At 36.5% G+C, this 26,619-nt stretch overlaps 1 protein-coding gene across 1 annotated transcript; it reads left to right on the plus strand.

Annotated features, from left to right (window-relative positions):
• Positions 1-2,332: 2,332 nt before the first annotated feature.
• Positions 2,333-26,619, plus strand: stxbp3 (syntaxin binding protein 3). The gene is made up of 19 exons (XM_007233417.4): positions 2,333-2,438; positions 4,152-4,201; positions 6,485-6,566; positions 6,780-6,856; positions 7,246-7,318; positions 8,569-8,669; positions 9,682-9,827; positions 10,854-10,947; positions 12,627-12,751; positions 14,471-14,569; positions 14,992-15,049; positions 15,181-15,246; positions 16,581-16,661; positions 17,432-17,567; positions 17,993-18,099; positions 18,748-18,849; positions 20,970-21,055; positions 22,752-22,891; positions 23,345-26,619. Exons 1-19 carry the CDS (start codon positions 2,393-2,395, stop codon positions 23,449-23,451), a joined length of 1,776 nt encoding a protein of 591 aa, XP_007233479.3. The 5' UTR covers positions 2,333-2,392; the 3' UTR covers positions 23,452-26,619.

Below are 26,619 nucleotides of genomic sequence, written 5' to 3' on the forward strand. Positions count from 1 at the left end.
TAATTTCCAAATGAAATGAAAAATTTACTGATAATCAGTGATGGTTTCGAGAGTCATGTCATCTGCTGGTGTTGGTCCACTGTGTTATATCAAGTCCAAAGTCAGTGCTGTTTTTTCCCGGTAAATCTTACAGCACTTCATGCTTCCTTCTGCTGAAAGGAAGCATGCAGCAGCACTTGCCCACACTGCCAAAAGTATCCATAGACCACTCAAGTCGTGCGTCATTCTGTAGTCCTCATATGGCTTCCGTGTCTAAGCGTTTTTTCTCTATGAGGAAAATTAATGGGCTTTTCAAAAACTGGCCTCTATCACATTTTGTGGTTAATAAATATGTTCTGAACCCTGTATGTTTTATTCGGTGTACATTTTCCTCCTGAACATCACACGATCGTCTGAATTTCAAGATCGTTTAAGAGTCGTAATAAGGAAAATGCTAACTTAAAGCTAATGTTACAGCGCAGCAGCAGAGATTGTTAGGGGGACTCTTTTCGGTGCAACACCAGCGAACTTCGGCCGTATGTTTACAGCATATTACACCCAGCTGATCCAACTAATGAACTAACTGCCCTCACTAAGGAGAGCTGAGAGTGTCACAGCAGGAAAACACTAACCCTCGAAACAGAGTTACCCCAGAACCAGCTTTAAATGCTGTAACACTTTTTTACCTTTTACCGTCTTTATTATGCAGTAAAAAAAGTTATAGATGTTTGGTGTTTCTGGCTCATTGTTTTAATAAATTAAGCCACATAAAGGTTTGTCCTTATAACAGGTTTCAGTGGAAAAAACATACATTAAGCCTTTATACATTAAGTGTTTTAGACTATGATTCTTCAGTTAGCTCTGTGGTTCTAGAGTAACACTGTACTGTTTCCTGCTGTATCACTCAGCACGCCTCAGCGAGGGCAGATAGTCAGTTAATTAGTTAGTTGTTGATTATTTGAATCAAGTGTGTTTAAATTAGTATAAACTAATGGCAGATGAAATTAAATACTAAACCCACAGGGAAGCACTGCTCCTGGACTGAGAATCTCTCACAGGCAACATTGCTTAACAACAACACACTAAAAGTGTTTTCACCTTCTGAATGCTTTAATGATCCTCTATGAAAAAGAAGAATAATCCAAAACGTGATCCGGACGGAGTTCGCTGGTGTAGCGCAGAATCAAGTCCACTGCCATTTCCTGCCACTGTGCTAGCATTTTTCTAATCATGACTCTTAAACGATCTCGTAATTCAGAGGATCCTGTGATCTTTAGAAGTAAAATGTACACAGAATAAAACGTACAGGGTTCCCAACATATTTATTTACCAAAGAATGTGATAGAGGCGAGTGTTTGAAAAGCCCATTTATGTTTTACATTGACCTGAATCTCTTGACATTGACATGGAACCCCAAATATAGGCATAAACAACATATTCTAATTTTTTTAGACACTGACTTTTAGATTTTAATCGGATTTTCATTGGATAATCATCAACAAGAAAAGAAATAAAGGCTTAAAATATATCATTCTGTGTGTAACACATCTATATAATATATGATTTTCACATTTTGAACCGAATTACTGAAATAAAGTACTTTCAATGATATCCTTCCTTCCATCCATCTGCTGTATCTGTCTTTTCAGATATATACACAGGTTTATAAAATTTGAAGTTTACTAAAGCCATTTACCTTTTTCATACTTTTTATCTCCTTTTATTTTGGTATAATATTCCAGTGCTTAGCTGACTAATATTTATTAGTTAATAAAACCTTAACTTTTAAAGGAAGTCAATGCAAAAAGAGTTTAATTCAGGTCATTATGGGGAATTTTATTGGTCCATTTATTAAAATTTTGATACAGTGTAAGGGACAGTGTTCAAACTATTTACTGTAGTTAACTAAAATACCACAAAAAGTGATGATATACATTCATTTCCTTTAATATTTGGCAGTATTTGTTTGTCACTCAATGTCTTGTTGTGGCATACCCTGCAGTCATACATGTATGTTTAGTAAGATTTTTTTTTTTTTTTTAGAATTTAGGCATCATTTGATTTATTTATGTCCATAAAAAATATCAAAATGTTTATATATTTATATTTGACATCAGTGACATCACAACTGTTTTAATTTCAAGGGACTGAAGACACTTACTGCATATATTTTACCTAACACTTCTCATACTGTCGTCATACACAGCTGAGGTAAGGCTTAAGCCTGTCATAGTAAAATATCACCTCAGAGAAACCTCACACTCGAAGTGCACTTGAAAGGCATCTGTAGTACACTCCCTTCTTAAGGGAGCAAGGCGTCAAGCAGCTGCTGTCAGACTCGCCCAGGCGTGCCTGGTGACGTAGGGACGTGCTTGGACTGAGTTACAGAAAAAAAAAGCAGAGCCGAGTCAAGATGGCAGCTGGGGCAGAGCACGGGCTGAAGAGGATAGTCTGGCAAAGTAAGTTTATTCAGTTTAATTTAGTTTAAAGACCGCTGTGCGCTCAGACCCCGCTCACACACTGTGACTGACTGCACACAGCAGCGCTCTGAGCTCCCAGCGGACCGGAGGAGTTTCTACCCTGAACTGAGAGAGAAATATCAGCAACAGTTGTCTGTGCTGAGATCCTCCTCCTCCCTTCCTGTTGTGTTTATAACTCTCACACACTTCAAAAACTCCAGAAACATCTCACACACGGATCTCTCATCTCTCTCTCTGGATTTATACACAACACAAACAACAAACACTCCAGTCCCTGTCCTGCTTTCTGTTTCATACAGCGAGGATTATTAGCTGGTTAGCTAACCCAGCTGTTAGTTAGCTAACTACAGTTACCTTCATTAGCTATGCTAAACTACATTTAGTAGTTAACCTAACGTTAACCGTTAGCGATAATTTAACACTCACCACATAAACTGTATAAAACTCTAAATGTGTCTTTTACCAAAGGTTTTAAAAGTTAGTAATGTTTCAGTTTGTGTGGTAAAGTTATTTAGCTAGGTCAGTAACACCCTGCCCGTGAGGTCAGCTGGCCGCTGAAGCTAAACTACGCTGATTAACTAGAGGTGTATCCATGTTTTTCTCAGAAACTGAATATAGCAGAAACCTGTTACAGTATGAATTACTGTAAGTACTAAAGTAACTACGTTTTAAATAAAAGTTAACTGTTCCTTCAATGTAAATGCTTCCCTCTGTTTATTAACCCATAACAGCCCACACCCACTTCTGAATATTGATACCAAATTTAAAACTAAAAAAAAGGAAAGTTAGATACTTCACTGTAAGTTGTACAAACAGTTCAAACAGTTTATAAAAAGCAAGTCTAAAAAAAAAGCTAAAGCACTTTAAATAAATGGCCATCTATAATCCAGTGCTGTCTTAATTTCACTGTTAACTTAAATCTGTAAATAGTAATAGTTTTTAAATTCATGAATAGTAATAGTTTTTAAATCTGTAAATAGTAAGTTCTTAAATTTAAATTAATAAATAGTAATAGTTCTTAAATTTACAAAATAGTATTAATTCTTAAATCTGTAAATAGTAATAGTTTTTACATTTGTAAACAGTAATAGTTTTTAAATCTGAAAAAAGTAATATTTTTTAAATTCTTGAATAGCAATAGTTCTTAAGTGCAGGACACAAGTAGAGAAAAATATGGAGACAAAGTGAAAAGTAGAGATGTGTCTGAGAGAGAGAAACAGAGAGGAAAGTAGAGAGATATAGAAAGGGAGAGTGATGGAGAGAGAGACAGACAGACAGACAAACACACACACACACACACACACACACTAGGTTAAATAGCACAACATAAGCTGGTCTACAAACTCCATACACAGACAGTACTGTGGATCAATGGAGAGAAGAGATGCTGTGCGTTGATTCGGCTGCTGTGCGGGATTACATTTCAACGTTTTATTCCTATGGGGAAATTTTGTACAATAATTTTTGTATTTGTTCACACAATTTAACAACCTATTTCAGTTATTAAACTGAACAGAAACTGGCTTTTATTTTAATTAGCAATCTTTTAAATTAAGGGAATGTTTTAGGTCTCCAAATGTTAATTTTGTGCCTTGTTACTGTTAGGGGCTTTGTAACAAAAACCTAAATGCAGCTATCAGCACATTTTTGCTTATATTTACTTTTCATTTCTGTTTTTATCTCCCTGTACAGAAATCAAGGATACTATCATAGCAGACTGCAAAAAATCAGAAGTATGGAAGGTTGGTGTGCTTTCAGTTCTGAATACCTTCATCCTCATGAGACTGATGGGACTTTTGGGCCACAGGATGTTTGAGGAAGTTGTCCCTTGTAGGGGAATAACTGAACGCATGAAATTGCTAAAGACAGGCAAATGTGCAATATTAACTTTGGCTTCTTCATTTAGAACACTAGCTACAGTATGTTTGAAGATTATTAGGTAACTTTGGACCAATAATACTTGTAATCTGGACTGTTGTGTCTGGATGCTTCTTCAAAGCAACTATGGATTGGGCTGATGCTCTTTTTCAGAAAAAAACTTGCACCCTCTTAAACATGTGCTTGAAGTGGTTCTTTAAGTGACACCATAGAACCACTTTCCTTTACACAAAGAACAGTTTTTGTAATATAGATGTGTTATTTTTTGTGTTGCTCATTATTATGTAGCTTCTTTTTAAGAGTGCCTTTAAACCACATTATACGAGTAGGTGAATATAGAGTTAGGAGTCTTCTTGGAGTCTTCTACCAGTGTTGACCTAAGGTGGGGTTACACTATTCAACTTTTAGCCTAATTTTCTGAGTCCAGTTTGATTCAGTTGTATAATATACAGTGGTATGAAAAAGTTTGGACACCCCTGATAATTTTCATGATTTTCCTTAATAATAGTTTATTGGATTTACAGAAAGTGTGCAATAATTATTTGGACAAAAATTGGCAGGTGCATACATTTGGTCACCCTTTTCATTTTAATGATTTAAAAACCTTTAGCACTCATTACAGGAATACACAATTTGCTTGGTAAGCTTATTGACCCTTGGCCTACATACACAGGTGATTCAATTATAAGAAAGAGTTAAGGAGTAAATTGCAAGTTTTTTTTCTCCTCCTTCTTCTCTAAAGAGTGACAACATGAGAACCTCAAATGACCTGAAAACAAAAATTGATCAACATCATGGTTTAGGAGAAGGATGTAAAAAGCTATCTCTGAGATTTCAGCTGTCAGTTTCCACTGTTAGGAACATAGTGAGGAAATGGGAGACCACAGGTACAGTTCTAGTTAAGGCTTGAAGTGGCAGACCAAGATGGTGAGAACAGTCATAGTTAAACCACAGACCAGCTTCAAAGACCTACATAATCATCTTGCTGCAGATGGAGTCGCTGTGCATGGTTCAGCTATTCAGCACTCTGAGAAACACATTTGGTGAAGCCGGCTTCATTTTGGAATAAGGTTCTGTGGACTGATGAAACTAAAATTTTATTATTAAAAAGTTATTAGGTGGGTGATATGCATGGCGGAAAAGAACACAGCATTCCAAGACAAACACTTTACTGCTCCCCACAGTAAAATTTGGTGGTGGATCTATCATGCTTTGGGGCTGTGTGATCAGTGCAGGTACTGAGAATCTTAATAAAGTTAAGAGTCGCATGGATTTCAGTGAATATTAGCAGACTTTTGAGAACACTGTTCAAGAATCAATGACAAACTTTAAGTTTACTTTAAGACAACGACCCTAAACACTGCTCAAAATCTACTAAAGCATTCATGGATTCCAGGAATTATCATCTCAGTCCCCAGACCTGAAGATTATAAAAAATCTGTGGTGTGATTTAAAGCGGGCTGTTCAGGCTTAGAAACCATCAAACCTGACTGAACTGGAGATGTTTTGTAAAGAAGAATGATCCAAAATACCTTCAACCAGAAGCCAGACTCTCATTGGAAGCTATAGGATGTGCTTAGAGGCTGTTATATCTACAAAAGGAGGATCTAATAAATATTAATGTAATTTTTGTGTTGGAGTGCCCAAATCTATGCACCTACCTAATTTTGTTTAAAGAATTATCCCACACTTTCTGTAAATCCTAAAAACCTAATTTCACTTCTCAAATATCACTGTGTTTGTCTGCTATATGATATATTTACTTAAAATTGCTGATCCAAACATCCAATAATTTATAAAGGAAAAAATCGTAAAAAATTATCAGAGGTGCCCAAACGTTTTCATACCACTCTATGTATGATCCCCAGTCAGTCGATGTGTGTGATGGTCATTTTGGTTATTCCACATAAACATAAAAACGTACTTAGAAAGTGTGAGATTAAAGCCTTGTCTCCAAAGCTTTAGAATGAAGTTAGTAAGAATCATACCCTGCCTCATATACCTCAAGAAATGATGTGTGAACTCCAGGTTTGAACAGGGCCTGAGGGTCATATAAAACTTGGCTAGTAATATAATATTTTGCTGTGAATGTGAAACACTCTGCCTGTGATTCTTTTTGTGAATGTAACCCTGGGGTCTTCTCATAGATCATGATATTGGACAGCTTCACTACGCGTCTCTTGTCATCATGTTGCAAAATGTCAGACCTGATGGCCGAAGGAATCACAAGTAAGTATCAGGCAAGATAGGGTTTCAGGCAGTGTTGTAGAGGTGTAATTATTAATTCTATAGCTAGTTAGATGTGGGCAATTGTACAATTTTCAGTTGTATCATGATAAATTGTGATAAAAAAAATCTCAAACCTTAATAATTATAGTGATAAGGATAATATGCCCGTTTTATTAAAGCCATTCTATTTTTTCTGTTCTGTCCCATTTGCAGTTGTGGAAGATCTGTTCAAAAGCAGAGAGCCAGTCCTGGAGATGAAGGCTGTCTATTTCATGTCCCCCACCACAAAGGTCAGAAATCCAGTATTGCATACATCATAATGACCACATTTTGCTTGTGTGCAAATTTTTTTCTAAGATTTTCAGTGTTTTATAGAGGTGAAATGAGACAGGAAGTATCAGCACATAGCAGAGCCAGCAAAGATATCCAATGCTTAATAAAGTTTGACAAAGTTTAAATGTATTTGATTCCAATAGTAAAGTGAATTTAATCTTGCTGAACATTACAGAAACCTTGCATGACCAAGCTAGCGTGGGCATGTTAATCTGGCATCAACAACCGGCCTGTTATACTAAAAGACAATCAGCGATCAATAATGATCGATCCATCTCTATTGTTGTGTATGCCAATTTAAAACAAGATTGTTAACTGTAACATTTATTTTATTTTTTTCTGACAGTGTGTCGATGCATTCATCAATGACTTCAAGCTCAAACCCAAGTACAAAGCAGCGTATGTCTACTTTACTGACTGTAAGTATTTATGCTTGGTTTGGTTACTAAGAGAGAATCGGGGAAGGCAGGATTGACATTATTGTTTAATAAACAGCATTATTCAAAAACAGTATGTTTGCAGATAAAATAGTAAAATAGGTTATTTATCAAATAGAACTTAAAATCCACCCAATTTTCCACCCAAGGTTTCATTGCCACTGTCCCATTATATGGCCACTATATACTAGAAGAGAGATGCTGTTAAAGTTATACCTTTAGATATATATTTTAACATAGATATATGTCGTAATATATAGGTATGCACAGATACCACTTTTTCCTGACCGATACCGATACCAGCTTTTCTGGTATCGGCCGATACTGAATTCCGATACCTATACCAACTGTCTTATCCTGAATAAGATATAATAACTGTGTGTGCTGAAGTATAGACCTGAAAAAACACTGCAGTGAAACAGTGTAATGCACTCTTTCGGTTCTAATTCAGGAACCGTGCATCCTATAGTAAAATGGTTCCGTAATCCTGAGAGTTAGACGGTTTGAATGATTTATAACAGGTCCATATTGGATCAAATATGTACATACAAAAAAACGTAGCAGTTATGATTAATATTTCTAACAAAAAAGCATATTTCGCCCTAAATGTTTATTTTTTGAAAGGAAATACAGCTAAATATGCTAGATAACTGAAAAGCAGACATTTAAAGCTTTAAATTGAAATATTGAGTGTCTATATTGAACCTATAATTATTCATAAACACAGACAGATATTAATTATCTGGCACGTTAAGAGGTTAAGACTGTTACTTAGGCAAGTATTAATTATTTAGATGGTTATTTAGGTAGCTGGCTCGTGTATTCAGATCTGTATTGTGTAAATAGATATAGGAGTTATAAAGTTACTTACCAGGAGCTGGTGGACGACAGTAATCCTGCTCCATAGCGTTAGCTTTGCCGATACCAATACTGTGTGTAAGTGCCAGAATCGGTGCCGATACCAATACGGTATTGTATCGGTGCAACCCAAGTAATATACATTATATATTGATTCTGAACTAGAATAAATGACAACAGATTGCAGCCCTTTTATTGTTAATTTAAAAACAGAATACAAGAAATGAAAAATAAAAAATATGAATTTTCTTTTTGTCTAACTGTTTTCTAACTAGTCAGCATTGCATTCTTATTAGTCTTATTTGCAGCATTATCGTTGAATAACACATTTTTGGAATGGATTTAATGTTTACTGTCCTGATTTTGCCCCTCAGATTGTCCAGATGACCTGTTTAACAAAATGAAACTGTTCTGTGCAAAGCACATCAAAGTGTGTAAAGAGATCAACATCTCATTTCTCCCCCTGGAGTCTCAGGTAGAAACTTTTTTTTTTTTTTTTTTTTTTTTAAACCTATGTCTGCATGAGCTCTCCAACTTTTTCTAGCCTAGTTTAGTAACCACCTTAGGTTCTATGAAAAATCATGTGTGCAAAAGAGGTTGTAAGGAGTTTGTAAGTTAAAGATGGAAAGCTTCTTTACCAGTTTAAAGTTTCTTTACACTCTGTAAATGTGCTTTTTTATGGAGCCATGAATTGGTTCTTCTGTGGCATTGATCATAGAATCATGTGAAGCACCTCTATTTCTTAGAGTATGCACTATATGTAATGTATCAGTCTAGACCTGTTTGTGGAGTAGATAAACACGAAACTCTTATGCTATGTGTGGGAAAGAGGGGTATTGAGCATAAGAACAGCAGTAGACCTGTATTCTTTGGAATAATGGTGCTTCATATAATACTTCTGGGATAAACTGGGGAGCTGGGGGTAAGGGTCGTGGTCATGATCATCTCTTGTCACTGAATGCAATCAAATCCTTATAGCAAAGTTTTAAAATTAAGTAGACAGCCTTACCTAGACCTGGACATTACTCTTATCTTGTCTTGTCTTGCCAATGGGTGCAACCTAAAGTTGCTGAATGCATTCAGTAGCAGGGGTGTCCTGGGCAAACATTTGGGCATATAGTGTAGGTTTGGTTACCAGTGATGATCAAGGCCAGTAATAGAACTTGCACTAAAATGCTCTGCTGGAGCCTCGATGTTTGGGCCAAGCACCAGCTTGCAGTATTGGTCAGTTTTGCTTACACTAGCTGGTGATTTTTTTGTGTAAAATATTTCCAGCCTTCATCAGTAATGATTTTTTAAAATCAGGCTGCAGTAGATGCAGGAGCTCATGGAGATGTATTGAGTGTATATTTACAGTGTTTGAGATGTATTGCCTTGCATGCCAATTTTCTGTTATTGCTTCTCTTTTTTTCTCACAGTTTTTAATAGATTGATGAATTGATTTGAGGTTGTTGATTAGTTCACGCTGTGTGTGTTTCTGTGTGTAGGTCTTTACCTGTGATAATCCAGGAGCCTTCAAGAGCATCTACAGTCCACAGAGTACAGAGCGAGGTCAAACCCTGGAGACGTTTGCTGATCAGTTAGTCACTCTGTGTGCCACACTGGACGAGTACCCTGGAGTTAGATACAAGAAGTAAGTGGGGGAAATGTTATATGGGGGGAAAAACAGAAGCTACCCACATTAGTCTCTGGTCAAAATAAACCAGATTTATGCTATCACATGTTATTTAAATGACAATATTCTACTTTTTTTTTATGAATTTTCATCAAAACATCAAGACGTCTTAAAACATCTCATTATTTGAATATCACCCTTGCATCACACTACAGAAAATTTACTTTGCTTTTTGCTTTTTTAAACAAGGCTTGAAGATTGCTGATACTTTATATACAGTACTATGCAAAAGTTGAAGGCATTTGGGGGAAAAAAAAAATTAAATACAATAAAAGCAGTAATGTTTTATATACCCATAAGAACAATCCACCCACATTAATCACTAGACACAGTGAGCAACATTTATACTATAATATTTAAAATACAAAGTTATTCTTCTATTTAAGATTAATAAGCTCAATAAACTAAATTTGACCTGGCTGTCCAATGAAAAACATGTATCTCCATTTTTGTGGATTTTTAGTTTACTGCATAATTTGAACTGTCCCTTACTGTGTAAAAAATTCTTGTAAAATTATCTGAAATAAACTCTTTTTACATTGACTTCCACTGAAAGTTACGTAGGTTTTATGTCTTTCCTGTAAAGTTGCCATTTTGGAGATACTTGCTTTTCATTGGACAATGACGATATACAATATTGTGCAAAAGTTTTTAAGACCTGCAAAAAGAAAAAAAACGTATTAATGCAAAAACTAGGGATTTTACATTACTGTGTTTGAAAACATTTGCAGAACTCTTTTGTTTAGTCTAGTTTCGTCTACTAACAAGAATCTATTTATAAAGATTTATTATCTTTATTTTTTCTGGGATAACCCAATTATAGCACAGTCTTTTAAATGTTCGTTGTTATGTTATGTTTAATTGTTTAGTTTTCATGTTTAAGTAAGACTTGTTAGTAAGGCTGATAATTTGAATTCTGTATGTTTTGAAAGTGTTAATGTTGGTTATGGTGGTTAATTCTCAAAATGTGCTTTTTTTATACAGAGATTCACAACTTGATTATACCAAAGTACTGGCTGAGCTAGTGGATAATAAACTAGCACAGCACTATGAGCTGGATAACAGTGGCAAGAAAAAGGTGAGCTTATGTATTTGCTCTTGGTCTCTATTCAGGGTCCGTATAGTCATGAAAATCTAGAAAAGTCAGGAGCCTAAATCAAAAAACAAGGAAGAATGATTGTGAGGCTTTTTTGAAAACAAAAACAACAGCATTATCTTAACTGCTTAAACTACAAATGTTTTTTCCCAAACATATTGAGAGAAAGAGCGGGAGGGCGCGCGAGAATGAGAGAGAGGGCGTGAGATAGAGAGGGCATACTGTGTATTCTGCGAGTGTTTACGCGAAGCGGTTTGCAAAGAAAGGAACTCACTTGTAAAGCTAATCATTTTACCACTTTTGCCTTAATGGCTTAATATATATAAAGGTGTATACAGATATACAACTGCTTCAGAAATGTATAAATTGCGTATTGCATATAGGGGCCTACTGGTGTATAGCAATTATTAATTATTATGAATTTATATGCTGTTGCATAAATATATATAATTTACCACAGATAAATCTGCTGGAAAAAGGTGTATGTATGAACCCTGTCTCTGCTTTGGAGTCATTCACATTATTTTGGTTGGTTGCTATTAAAATTTTACTAATTTTATAAAAGTTTTACTATTTCTCTAGACACTTTTCAGCTCTCCTGCTGTGTCTGAAGGTTATGTGTGTGTGATTCGTTTTGAAATTCACATTGAACATTTTTTGTTTCTACTTGGTTCTGTAACTAATTCTATTCTAATTCTAGCTTTTCATTTATTGTAGATATAGGTCTACTGTAGGGCTGCAACTAATGATTATTTTGGTAGTCAACTATTATTTTTTTATAACGATTATTTTTTCCATTAGTCGATTAGTCAACGATTCTTTCTGCCATGTCCTCGATCTCTAAAACCAAAAGAAACAGCAGAACATGAGATTTAAAAAGGCATTCAATTGTCAAGATGTTGTTGAAACATGGAAAGTACTGATATTTATGGAGTAAATATGTAATCTGTTGTGTTTGGGCACTTTTGGAGACACAGACTAAGTTGAGTGTAACCTGTGTGAGTGAGCCATTTTTACCCCTGTTTATCTCCCACTGCACTTCTGTCCACAGCACTTCGTGTAATGCAGCACTGTTACAAATTAACGATTAGTCGACAATGAAATTTGTAGTCGACAAATTTAAATAATCAACATTGTTGATTATTTAAATTTCGTTTAAATAGTCGCCTAATCGTTGCAGCCCTAGTCTACTGTGATACATTTTTATGTGTAATTTGTTACATTGTTTATGTCTACACTGATGTTCTAGAGATTGTATGGTCATTAGAATTAGTCTCAATTAATTGGTATATACATATATATATATATATATATATATATATATATATATATATATCTGATAAGCGTATCTATAAGCGTCTCTCTACATATGTGTATAACTGTCTTCTTTTTCATGGTCTCTGCTCCTCTTTTTTTTACTCTCTCTCTCTGTATACATAACAAATACTGGCTGTTGCACTGCTGACCTGAGAAATCCAGCTAAACCTGTTGAATCAGTTAGGAATAGTTTTTTATTCTCTGAGGCTATTTTTTTTTCTTTCTCATATATGATTCCTGGCATTCAGTACCTCTGGCTATGATATTATGTTATTATTCACAATGCATTCTTGCTCTTTGACTCATTGCTATTAGATTACCTTACAAGAACTCTTTTGACCTAGGAAAAGACCCAGGCTCAACTGATAATAGTTGACCGTGGCTTTGACCCTGTAAGCCCCATACTACACGAGCTGACCTACCAGGCCATGGCTTACGATCTCGTGCCCATCAAGAATGACATATACAAGTAAGTCCTCGGCCAAAACTTTCTAACACTTTTGTTTTACATTTCTTATGTTAAAAATGTATGTAGTCTGTCAGTTTTTCTAATGCAACATACGCACCTCATGCACCTCATAACATTTGGAAAAGTTCCTTGTTTCTACTCCCATATCCATTTTTTTCAGCTCCACTCATCAAATATATATATATTTTTTTTAAATACTGACTGTATTTCTTCTGTTTCTCTACATACTTTATTATTCTCCTTGTTTATTATCCCCCTTGTTGTTGCATTTGTACGAGTGGATCAGATACAGCAGTGCTGCTGAAGTAAACACCTCAGTGTTACTGCTGGACTGAGAATTCACAATACACTTTGTGTATTGTGGTCAGCATTCTAAAGGCGCTGATGAAGGACTAGAGGATGACCAACCTTAACTGTACAGCAGCAGATGAAATTCTGTCTTTAAATTTACATTAGCTTCTAGTAGGAGTGTAACAGTGTGCGTCCACTGGCACTTTTCTTCAACGCATCTCTCGGCTCACCTGTGTGGGCGTGTCCGTGACACCTTTGAATTCAAATAAAGCAACAGATGTAGTCAGTAAAATTTTACTGCACATTTTCAGCTCTCTTCTGTGGTGTAAAGGCAGCTGCTCTGTGTGTGTGAGGTTCTTATGTGTGTAAAGTGGCAGCCCTGCTCTTCCCTGATTGGCTCTGTTCCCTGATTGGCTGAACACAGTAAAAAGAGTAATAGAGTGGACAGTCAGCGGACACAATTTTAAAAACTCCAGCAGCACTGCTGTATCTGATCCACTTATACCAGCATAACACACACTAATACATCATCACCATGCCAGTGTTGATACATGGCATAAAATATTGATATTTCAATTGAAACATATATGCTCTAAACTCCACCCCCCCCGCCACCCCCCCTTTTAAGTTTGTTTGGTGGTGCTAATCAAAGGAATTCAGTAATCCAGCGATACAAGAAAAGCAGTTGTTGTATTAGTTGTCAAATTTTGTGAAACTGACACCGATCAATACTTAATTGTGATGTTGGTTTGTCTTATGTTATTGTGGAAATGTATTGTGATATTTTCCTGTTGTAAGATGCTCTGTGATTCCCTCCCCTAATCACTGCAGTGCTGAGAATAAATGACCCACCACCCAAATATTACCTGCTCTGTGGTGGTCTATCCTGTGGGGTCCTGAGCACTGAAGAACAGGGTGAAAAGAGGATAATGATGCAGAGAAACAGATACGGCCTGTAATTATAGAACTAAACAGTGTCCTTTATGATGTGTGAAACTAAAAACATGTATATGTCAGTTTAAATTGTATTGAATGTTTGTTATTGCTGCAGTCTGCTTTTCTTGTATCTAAGTATCTTATAGTGTGTGCATTTTTATCTGGATATCAGCACTGATACTTGTTTCTAAGCTTAGGGGTAAGTTGTTTACTCTAGCTAGAGAAAGGAATATTTTGTCAGTGGATAACAAGGCACTTTTGTAAGTTTCTCTGTAAGTGTCTGTTAATTGTCACAAAATATTTAAAAGTAGCTTTCTCCCATGACATGTCATGAGGTTTATCAATAAATCAAAATGAACAAAAATCCACCATTTGGCGGATGTGTTTTTGAGGCTTTTGAGAAGTCCATTTGTTTTTTATTAAACAGGAAGGAGAAAAAAGAATACATAATATTTTTTTAACAGACTGGATGAACTGTGATTCATTTGCCAGGTATAAAGGAAAGGATGGTTCAGAAAAAGAAGCCTTGCTGAATGAAAGTGATGAACTGTGGATTAGACTTCGACATCTACATATCGCTGAGGTCACTGAGTAAGTGTAACTTACTTTGAAAATCACTCCAAAAATCTTTTTTCATATTCTTTAAAAAATAGGGGGTTGGATAATAAAACTGAAACACCTGGTTTGGAACCACAATAATTTATTGTCCTGACGGACAGTTTTGGTGGAAACAGGAGAGTTGAGGTGCACGTTGAATTCTGTCGTGATTTGGGCAGCTGTGGTTTTATGTTTTTTGGATACAATCTGGATTAGCACCCGAACAACCACACCTGAGATTACTTCTTTATTCATTAGTCAATTGTGATGGATATTAGCATTTCAAAATGTGTGGTAAAATATGTGCATGTTTATAATAATCTAGTTATCAGTTCTGTAAGGCCAGAGATATATTGGCCATAGAATCACAATTATTATAAACATTACAAAAACTACATTTCTTTTTTCAATTCCAGGCAAATCCCTAAACTGGTGAAAGAGATTTCTGCCAACAAGAAGCAGCCAGAGGGGAAGGTGTGGGTTTCTTTTTTTGCGTCTCCCGATACGATACTCACATATTACAGTCCAGTTTTCTGTGCTGTCTGGCCCAGTTAACAATTTCTGTGGTTTCTTTTTTTTTTTTTGCTTTCTATTCGCAAAAGCAGATCTCAATAGGAGGCTTAAAGCAGCTCATGAAGCAGATGCCAGCTTTCCGCAAACAAGTGTCTCAGGTATGTATTACTGGATGCCCCAAGCTGCCTCTGAGGCCTGGTGTCACCTCTCCCTGCAAAGATCGAATTTACTGCAGAGATGTAATCAGTAATGTCAGTGTCATGCCACGTTAACCTCTGCCCTCTAGTGATCTACTTCTCCTTTTCCTTTTTACGATTCTGTTACTTTTTAGAGATCATGTCCAGATGATGGTTTGCAATGTAGGAAACTATTATTACAGCTTAAGGACGTGGTACATTTTCTTTCTTTTCTACTAAATAATTTATAGACCACACTGGATAATTTGTCGTAGTTACTGAGAAATGTGTATTATATTCTGAATAATGAATAGTAGTGGTTAGGGATGCACAAAAATAGAACGTTTTGGGCCGAAACCGATCTGAATAGACTGAAACATTTGTCCAAAGGCAAAATACCAAAGGTTATTATCGTGTTCCCCCCCTTTTTTCACAGTTAAATACATTGAGTAGCATACTTTTTTTCTAATTTAAATGTGGTTTAAACCTACAATGGAAAAATAAATGTAGTAATAAATTTACCAAACATATAACATTTTAAGTAGAGTTATTCTATTCATAAATGCACCTCAGAAGTGCTTATTTAAACTATTAATGTACTCCAGTATTGTTATTCGAGTCATAAATTAGTCTTAGCAGTGCTAATTTTAATAATTAATTTAGATCAATAGTACTATTCTACTTAAATATTAAACATGTAGCCCCATATAGTCACAGGTTTACCACAGTAGAGCTACTTTAATCATAACTGTACCTCAGCAGTGTTAATAAAGTTGTACATTTACCGTAGCGCTGCTATTCTATTCATGTATTCAGCGGATCTGCTCAAGTTATGTTAGTGAACTTTATATAGAGAAACACAGTCACTTCTTTAGTAAGCAAAAAAATGCTAAAGCTTAGTTGGCTTAACTACCTTTACTATCCTAGCACTGTACAGCTTGTATCCATCTTTAATCTTGTGGCTAAAAAATAGCCAGTTTTTGACAAGGTAGGAAACTGGGTAGACTGATTCTGGGCGTGATGAGCAGAACTGAATGCTTTATTGTGTTTGATTTGTGTGACTAGGGAGTAAAAAGTTTGAAATAATGCCTTCGGTTTTGTGGCTCTCTCTGTTGGCTCCCTTCCTCACTCCCTGCCTTGTGTAGAGCAGCGCTTTAATACGAAATGCTGCTGGAGTGAGGGAAGTAGCGGTTAAAATGAGTTCATAGAAATTATCCTGTATAAATTATTAATTTGATCTGTACACTTTTTGTGTGGTGTGTGTGTTTAACACAATATATGCTGTTTTTAGTCTGACTATGTTTCTTTCTTTTCAGAAAAGAAACCATCTGACGCTAGCAGAAGACTGCATGAACAAGTTTCAGAGCTCAGTGGAGAAGCTGTGCAAAGCAGAGCAGGTAGGGAAAATCCATCCGCTCCACAGAATAGCAGGAAATGCTGTGCTGAGTTTGTTTTTGTTCATTTATAGTTACTGGAAAAACTGAAATCCCCCTACTGGAATGTTAGAACTGTTTTTTTAGAACTATATTTGTGGAGACCCCTTCTAACAAATGCATTCAAGTATTTTAATTTGCACCCATTACTTACATGGACCAACACCCTAGTCCAGTCCCTGTAGAGAAACAAGCATTGCCAATAGAATAGGACACTCTTGAGCAGGTTAACATGAACCTGTTTCATCATACCTAATGCCAGGCGTGAGCTATGATGGGTATAAATCTCCTCAGCATTGAGCTGTAGAGCAGTGGAACGGGAATGTTCTCTTAAATGATGGAGCTCCATCCAATCATTTTGGGATGAGCTGGGGAGGGACGAGGTGAGGTGGTGATCATCCAACATCCTGAGACTAATCATAGCTCTTCCTGCTGAATTTAGTCAAATCCTCACATCAGTGTTCCAATCTAATCTCCAAATGATAAAATATTAGTAATTCTTTCCTGGACAGTAGAGATAGTTACTTCAACAAAAAAAAGAGGATAAATATTTTTTAATACCTTTAATTTCAAAAGAAATAATGAATAAGCAGGTGTCTCAATACTTTTTTGTATTTAGAAAGATATACCAAACTACAGATAAACTATCAGATAAATGTTCTCCTTTATTTTTCCAGTTTTTGTGGTACTATTCATTGCTTTGTTTTTTATTTAATTTATTTCTCTGCAAACAGGACCTTGCTGTTGGCTCCGATGTCGAGGGGCAGAAGGTGAAGGACCCCATGAGGACGCTGCTTCCTGTCCTCTTGAACCCGCACTCCACCCACGATAAAATTCGAGCTGTTCTGCTTTATATTTTCAGCCTCAACGGTGAGTCTTACAAACACACAATCAATGAGAGAATTTTTATAAATTTATTAACAAAGCATTACTTTAAAATCTGAAAAAATAACACTTTTAATACACAAAGGTCCTTCTGTGTTCTTATTATTTAGTTACACCTAAACACAACAGTGTTTTAAATCTAATAATAATAAAGTTGTGCATTGCTTTGCACAATAATTTACTTGTAGTGTGTTGGAATGCCATATCCCTATATTAGGCATGTCACACATCTTTATGCAATCTAACAATTCCCTAAAAGTCTTACTGTGGTATTATATCTTGGAGGACCCATACAATTAGCAACAAACCTATTTGAGCGCACATTACCTTTTATGTTCTGATATTGAAATGTGTGATTATTACATATGTTTTGTTTTGTTTTTTATTTTTGTGATTTCTTCGATGAGCAGGCACAACAGAGGAGAACCTGACCAAATTAATCCAACATGTAAAGATTGAAGGGGAGAGTGAGTACATTACAAACTGGAATCTACTTGGGGTGCCAATCATTTCCTCAGTAAGTAAATCCTCTTGCTGTCTAAGGCCCAGTCCCATTTCTCTTTTGTACCCTTTCCCTTTGTTTTCAAGTGTAACCTTTCAATTTGGAACAGAGTTACTAGCAAACAGGTGGTGCAGCAATTTATTATTACTGTCCCTTTGTGATAAGGAGTTGAAAAGTTAGATAGCTAGCTAGCTAATGAGACGAACTACTAGAAAATAAGCGGCATGAATTAACTACATATAATCTGCATTTGAAACTACATATTAAACTATGGTATTAAAGTGGTTATCATAATTTTTAACATGGAAAATATTCAAATTTGTCGGTTTCTTTGGTCGATTTGGCCGGGGATTCTCAGTCCTCTGTTTTGAGTGTGCCTCTAAAAAATCTCTGTTTGAAGGATTATGTAGCCCTAACACTTTCCCTTACCCCTCCAATCATGCTAGAATCAGGACACCCTACCCTTTGATATGCATGTGCAAAACAGAGACGTAGGACTAAGTGGTAGGACTGAGGGGAGAAATGGGATTAGGCCTATGTTATGTTTAAATAGAAAATGTTTTAAAATGAATAAAAATACAATAGATACGTTTTGTCATTTTATTTTAACATAGTGGCATAATGTCTCTCATCATAAAACAAACATTGTCTACTGTTCCGCAGCCTAGTCTTTTCTCATCCCGAAAGCCCCCTCGGAGAGATCGCTCTCAGGAAGAGACGTACAACCTCTCACGATGGACACCCATCATCAAAGATGTGATGGAGGTCAGTTATTCACAAGTCTACAACTCATTAAAAACGATTCAGCAATCTTTCTTTTTAATCATTCCAGCATAGAGTTCCACCCTTTAGATTGTCTCCTCACCAATGAAGGTTAAAAAGTTATTTATTAGAAAAATAGATTTCTGACCCTGCAGTCTATGTATTTTCTAACTGATGTAAACATACAGTAAATTGGGGAATATGTTTGTCTTTACTTTGATCTAGTCAAAATCTAGTACAGTGTTTTTCATCATGTTTGCCAGAGGTACTGCATAGGCCAAAATTCTTTTTTTCCCGTAAATGTAATTTGAGATGTTAATAAGATAATAAGTTAATTTATTTGCAAAACAAAACATGTTTAAGCTGGTTGATTGGTTTTGCGTGGTGAAGTCACATGACAGACAGAGCGAGAAAGTAGATTAACAAGCTGGTTGTATTATTAAGGAAAGTCTGATTGAAGTGGTTTTCCTGTGCTGTTTTACATATCACATGAACATTTGTTTTATGCTTTTGTGTCTACAGTCCAGGGAAGGGTTTTTTTTTCTAGATTTTGGAGCATTGCTGTGAGGTTTTAATTGCATTCAGACACACATGCGTAAATGAGGTCAGGATGCTGGATGATTAGTACCCAAAATCATCCCCAACTCTCCAATTAATCCCAAATTCATGTTCCCCTAGTCCACGCCTGGCATTAGACATGATGTCGGTAGGTTATGTAGGTTAATTTGATTCTAAATTTCATGTTATTTTTGCAGTACTTCTTTACAGGGACTAGACAAAATGTGTGTACATTAGCACATCTGTGTCAGCTGTGGATGCAAATAAAACATTTAGACATATAGTGTATGTTCTTTGGATGTCTATTAGAAAGTAAGCAAATGGGATTTTCTCATGCATACAGACTTGATAAGAATGTAAGAATATTATATCCAAACCACAGCTGTGATAAAGAAAGACCATCGGGGTCATTTTTAATATTTATTATAAATAGGTTATTAGTATAAATACACTGTTTAAAAAAATAAAGGGATCACTAAAACAACACATCCTAGATCTCAATGAATAAAATATTCCAGTTGAAAATCTTTACTTATTACATAGTGGAATGTGTTGAGAACAAAATAAGATAAAAATGATCAGTGTAAATCTAAATTATTATCTCATGGAGGTCTGCATTTGGAATCATACTCAAAATCAAAGTGGAAATTTAAATGGCAGGCTGATCCATCTTCAGTGGAAATTAAAATGAGACAAGTTAAAATGAGGCTCAGTAGTGTGTCCGGCCTCTGCCTGCTTGTATGACCTCCTGAGCATGCTCCTGATGAGGCGGTGGGTGTTCTCCTGAGGAATCTCCTCCTAGACCTGATGGTGTTGGTGGTTGTACCTCTGGTGAGCACATGGAGGTCTGTGTGGCCCTCCAAAGAAATTCCAACCCACACCATTACTGACCCACTGCCAAACCGGTCATGCTGGAGGATGTTGCAGCAGCAGAACGTTCTCCACGGTGTCTCCAGACTCTGTCACGTCTGTCACATGCGCTCAGTGTGAACCTACTCTTATTTGTAAAGAGCACAGGGTGCCAATGGCGAATCTGACAATCCTGGTGTTCTCTGGCAAATGCGTCCTGCACAGTGTTGGGCTGTAAGCTTAAGCCCCATTTGTGCATATCGGGCCCCATACCACCCTCATGGGTTACGTCTTACTGGCGCATCTGTGACCAAGACAGCAAGTCTTTGTGATGTATCAAGAGCCACGGTATCCAGGGTAATGTCAGCATACCACCAAGAAGGACCAACCACATCCAACAGGATTAACTGTGGACGCAAGAGGAAGCTGTCTGAAAGGGATGTTCGGGAGCTAACCCCAGATTGTATCCAAAAAAACATAAAACCACAGCTGCCCACATCACGACAGAATTCCATGTGCACCTCAACTCTCCTGTGTCTACCAAATGATAAATTACTGTGGTCTAAAACCAGGTGTTTCAGTTTCAGTTGTCCAACCCCTGTATTGTTTAAGTGTTCCCTTTATTTTTTGGAGCAGTGTAGTAATATTAGTATATTCTTAATACATTATTTCGGACGTTTTGTCCTGAAAGTCATGTTTGCTTGTGTGTGCTGCAGGATGTGGTGGAGAATAAGCTCGACACAAAGGATTTGCCGCATCAGTCTGAGTGTCCCGCTGCGTGGAATGGATCACGAGCTGTGAGGTAGACCTGGGCCTGTTTTTTTCTTTGTTTAGTTTTATAAGCCATTTATTTTTTATTACACCATACAAATCATTACATTTGTGTATTCCCATTTAAAATATTATATATTTGTTTTGCAATTTTGTTTTTGAGTCACGTTTATTACCTTGACCCTGGAACTATGGGCAGATTTAGGCAAATACATAAACTTTCTTTTTTGATTTCATGTTTTTATGTCGAGCTTTATAAATTAGCTGCAGATGTGAGAGGCTGCAGTTTACTATTCATTTCTAACTGCCCATAAGCCCTCTCTTTCTCTCCCCCCTATGCTCACAGAGCTGTGAGGTAAGACTGACTTTCACCTTCCTGCAGGTTTCAGTTTCACGTATCATTTACCCATTTTACTTTACTGTACTTCACTGCAGAAGCGTTGCTCTGTTTGAAGGCGTTACTAAACATCAACAGCTTTTCCACAGGGTTAAATAAACTATCCACAGGTCAGACTGTCACAATCCACTGGATCATTGTTCTCAGAGTGGAAATGAATACTCTAGTCGGACATTTAAAAGAGGTCAATTATTGATAGTGTTTTTTCCCCACAATGAGTAAAGGAATCTGTTCATCATGTGGCCAATTTGTAAAATGCATTAGTCATGTAAATTATGGATTTTTATTGGGTATCATCTTTTTCTAGTAGTGACAATCAGTATTACGATTTATTGCACTTTTTCTTCTTTTCAAGACATAAGATTTTAATAGTTTTATATAGTTTTATCATTTTTAATATTACGTATTTTCCTTTATTTTATGCAACTCTAGTAAGGAACAGGGGTTTTATTTCCTTCTAATTCAGCAGGTCTCGCCACTGGGTGGTGGTGGGGGGGTAACTAGTAAAACTAAACTAAGCTAAACTTTGACTAAGTAAACTTTGAGCGAGTAAAGCGCTTCGGTTTATGTACAGTAAGCTTAGATTTCCTAAGCTTAGAAGGCTGGGTGTAGCAGCACTAGCATTAGCGGCTAACCGCTATCGCTAGCAGCAGTTGCGCTATGTTTGGGAATATTAAAGGATTTTAGGGTGCCTTATAGTGTGAAAAATACAGTACTAGTGGTCTCAATAGTTTAAGAAATTGTTTTAATCACAACAATATTCTGTGATTAATCATGACACGATTTAAAAATAAATACTTCCCTGCATATTTGGGAGGAAGACAAAAATAACAGTTTAGTGCCTTGTGCCAGGGTAGTTCTTTTGATTTTTACACTTAAATCTTTTAATGTGCGGAGTAAATGTTTAACAAAGTGATTAAGCATTAAACACAAGAAAGCTTGGACACAGAAGCAACTTTTAAGAGATAAACATGCGTGTGTGTGTGTGTGTGTGTGTGTGTGTGTGTGTGTGTGTGTGTGTGTCTGTCTATAAAAAGAGTGAATCACTGGAGGGTGCTGGGGAAAAATTAACGCATAAAAATTTCCAGATTAATCATATGGTGTAACGTTCATTTTGACAACACGTTTTTTGTTCAGAAATGAACAATGTTATGTGTTACAATCCCATCAAGGGTCAATGTGATGTGATTTTGAACAATGATCACTGTAACATATGATCCTTTTGGTGCACTTAGTTTAGAATATTGAGGTTTTGCTGTGATGTTTGCTGTGTTCACTTGTTGTCCTAAATCTTTCTCTGCATAACACACACTATTTCTCTCTCCCTCAGTGCTAGGCAGAAGCATAAGCCTAGCGCTCAGGAAGCTGGCTCCCGTCTCATTATCTTTGTTCTGGGCGGAATCAGCTACTCAGAGATGCGCTGTGCTTACGAAGTCACACAAGCCACAAAGTCCTGTGAGGTCATCATTGGTCAGTACTTATCCTTTGCTTATAATTATAGGAAGGGCTTAGAATACACCATCACTTCAATAGAACTAGGAGTGTTCTTCTGAGATATGGACAAACATGTGATGTATGATAACACTTGGATCTATTGATATCAATGTAAAACACTATAAATTAAGATCGTAAATTAGTTTAAGCTCTTTGCTGTTTTTTGGAGCTTGGCTGCAGTCATTGTTCTCAGGGTAAGAAGTAGTCTGGTGCGTATATCTTTCTCTACCTCTCCATACCTTGCTCCAGCCTCCAGCCTAGTGTTGATGGTTTTTCCTTCTGTATACTAAACACTCATTATTCAACAACGCTCAGATAAACACAGTATTTCTGTTCTAGGACATTTTTAAATTATTTCTCTAAATTACATTGTTAAAATACAGTGGTCAGTTTCTGAGTTTAATTTTAGTCTTTCATTTTTCTCTGAAGGTTCTTCTCACATCCTGACACCAACCAGCCTGCTTGAGGACATTCGTGACCTCAGCAAAAAGCCCATGGAGACGTTCACGATGGTGGAGGAGACATCCGGCTCGTGAAGCTGCTCTTGGCTCTTAATCCAGATCTTCGTTGTTCATCTTGCATTTTCTCTGCACTGCTTTCCTCCACATCCCTTTCCAAAGCACACAGCACTAAACCTCTCTAACACAGGATAGAAGGGAACTAGTTCATGCTTAATGTGGCACTTCACCAGGGCAGTCTCTCAGTCTGCTCATGTTTCTGTGGCAGATCATTGCATTTACATTTGGCTCAGATGTATCGGCAAGAGCATGAACTGGCTGGGCAGCCACCCAATGGAGCTCTGCTTTAACACCTAACTCACACAAACACCATTCCAACCTGTTTCTTTCTTTTTTTTTTTTGAAGATATTCTATAGCTATAAAAATGCAGTTTGTGGATTTCTTCTCTAATAGTAGCCTTACGAAATGTATTGCTTGCTGTGACACCACAATGTTCATTTTTGAATGGTAGCATTTTAGGGTGATTTTGTGGTGCTATATGATCTAAGATATTGTCAGAAATGCTGCTGGAGACGTTTTCAAAAGTATCCCAGTAGGTGTGGACAGGCTTGAATCCTCACACACATACCTGTAATTTTTGGTTAACTTGTAAGTATTATCCAAAAGACTTTTTGCCATTTAGGTTGTATGTGATTATAATAGGGATCCACAGTGCAAAATGGTGGGATATTAGCTTCCATCATTTGTACTACATTAGCCTTCCAGTACAAAATTTAAAAAGCAAACAACTGTATTTAAGGATAAAAACTGGTCAGATTATTTCTAGACAAGTCACACCAGATTATAAGGAGCATTATAAGTCAGCAGGTCTCACTGCTGGGTGGTGGTGCGGGGTAGCTAACTAAGTTAAGTTAAGCTAAGCTAATAACAAATAACAAAACTAATAAAAAAAAAAGACTTTCTTTTACAGTTAAACAAGCGCTGGATGTTTATCTACACAGATCAGATTATTCTCTTAAAAACTGTTTATTTGGGTGAGTAAAGCACTTCCATTTATTTGCAGTAAGCTTAGATTCCCAAATTTCTGCAGCACTAAGGCTGGAGCATTAGCCTTCGCGGCTAACTTCTTTAGCAATGCTGGCCAGGGTTAGTAGCAGGCTACAGGCCAATAGTACTCAACTCTGAGCGTGTAAATAGCGGTTAGCGGCTAATTCTACTCCAGTCACGGTGTTGGAAAACTAAACTGAAACTCCTGCACTTTAGCAGAGTGGCTTTACTGCTCCTTACAACCTGACTGGTAAAATTCATACATAAGGGGCACTGGATTAAAAGGAGCACAGATAATTTTTTGGGGAAAATTTAAGGATTTTAAGTGCACCTTATAGTGTGAAAAATACAGTACAGTCTATACCAGGGGACAGCAAACAAGGAGCCTATTGATAAAATACATATTGATTTTATTCAGCACTAACTGACTGGGATTGACCTAATTGATTAATTAAGGGTATTTTACAAATCACTAGGCCTAAAATCTGTTAATAAATACTCTTCAGCTCTCCACCAACATGCCAGATGTCATGGGACTAGTATCGTGTCTCTTGAATTAGGCATGCCCTACAGAAGATAAGGAATGCTGCACTAACCTGCAGGATATGCATGTGGAGCCTTTTACATTAAATGTTTATGCTTTTCTGTTCACATGGACAATTCTAGCCAGATGCCGCTAATCACAATCATTGCCTTCCATGATGTATTCTTGATACACAAATTTGCATTGATAAACACTGTGGATCAAGGAATGTTAAAAAAAAAAAACTTTCAACTTTAAAAATTGCCAGTATTCAAAGATTAATTTCTTCTGTAAATTTGCCTTTTTGAAGATTCTACATTTTTGTGACACAGGTGACCTACAGTAAGATGAGAGATTGTATGGGTGAAGACACTGGCTGGTGCTAGCTAACTTATTAGGCATCTTCTATAAAACAAGTGCTTTCTCACACTACTTGCCTTTATATATTTATATCTGTTTGTCTGCTTGTCTTCTTCCTGAAATGCAGTTTGAAACCCTTTTTCTGCTCAGTTGTGAGATTGAAGGTTCTTCACTGAAAATTTGCATGTTTTGCAAATGGTGTTCAAATTTGCTACTAATTTGGGACCAGTTTCCCCAAAAGCATGTTTAGAGATAGGGTCATTTTAACTGCTAGAGAGTGTTAATGTAATGCTTGCTCTCTCTTAATCATCTATGGTGCTTTTTGGAAAAACCGACGCTGCAATTCTAAAGCCTTTAAACTTAGTAACAACTCAGCTGCTAAGGGGTTATGTCTCTTAAAGGAACAGTGCAGCATTTTCAGCCTAACCCCTACTAATTTTGTATACAGAAGATTGGCCAGTTCTAAGGGGTTATGTCTCTTAAAGGAACAGTGCAGCATTTTCAGCCTAACCCCTACTAATTTTGTATACAGAAGATTTGCCAGTTCTAAATCAAAAATACTAGTGATAACGTTAATTTAACACAAAATGTGTTGCTTTAACACTGGCAAACTAACTGTGTAGTTATGATTCATCACCACAGAAATGAAAGAAATTTGACACATTGACTGCAAATTAAATAGAGAAGAAAAGCTCTTTACTTACAAAACACTTATACTGAAAGCCAGTGGGCAGTTGCTCTAGCGTGGTTTACTTTTTAAATCTACATCTACAAAAATGTGTTTTGCTGGAAACATTTACTAATGGAATTCAGCAGATCATCGTTAGCCTCTGCTATACATGTTTTTGAAAAACGAGTCTTGGAAAATCCTGGAAAAAAGAAAAAGTTGGGATTACCCCGGCACAAGAGTTGTTGTGTGTTTTTTAATATGTAATGTCATATTTTTCTGTCATACTTTTTCTATAATGCAGATGCAGCAAATTGTTAGGCTTCAGCTGATTTCAGCACTTTGCAACATTGGAACATTTATTTGAACTGTCTGCTTTTTTGTTGTTGAGAAAGGCTTAAAGAAGTCACATGACCATCCACTTCTGATTCAATCTGGATATTCACCCGTGTGCCTTTGTTTGAATGAAGTGCTGAGCAAATGTACATATGCATTAACTGCCTGCTTAAACTTGCGTTTAGTTTTTGTCTTGTTTGAAGTTACAGTAAAATAATATGCAATAATATAGTTATTTTTTAATCAGATTAAACTACTCGTGTATTTTTTATTGAACAACTGACTAATAAATGAATGACGTGGTTCAAATAA

This window comes from Astyanax mexicanus, chromosome 13 (genome assembly GCF_023375975.1).
Source record: "Astyanax mexicanus isolate ESR-SI-001 chromosome 13, AstMex3_surface, whole genome shotgun sequence".
NCBI lineage: Eukaryota > Metazoa > Chordata > Actinopteri > Characiformes > Acestrorhamphidae > Astyanax > Astyanax mexicanus.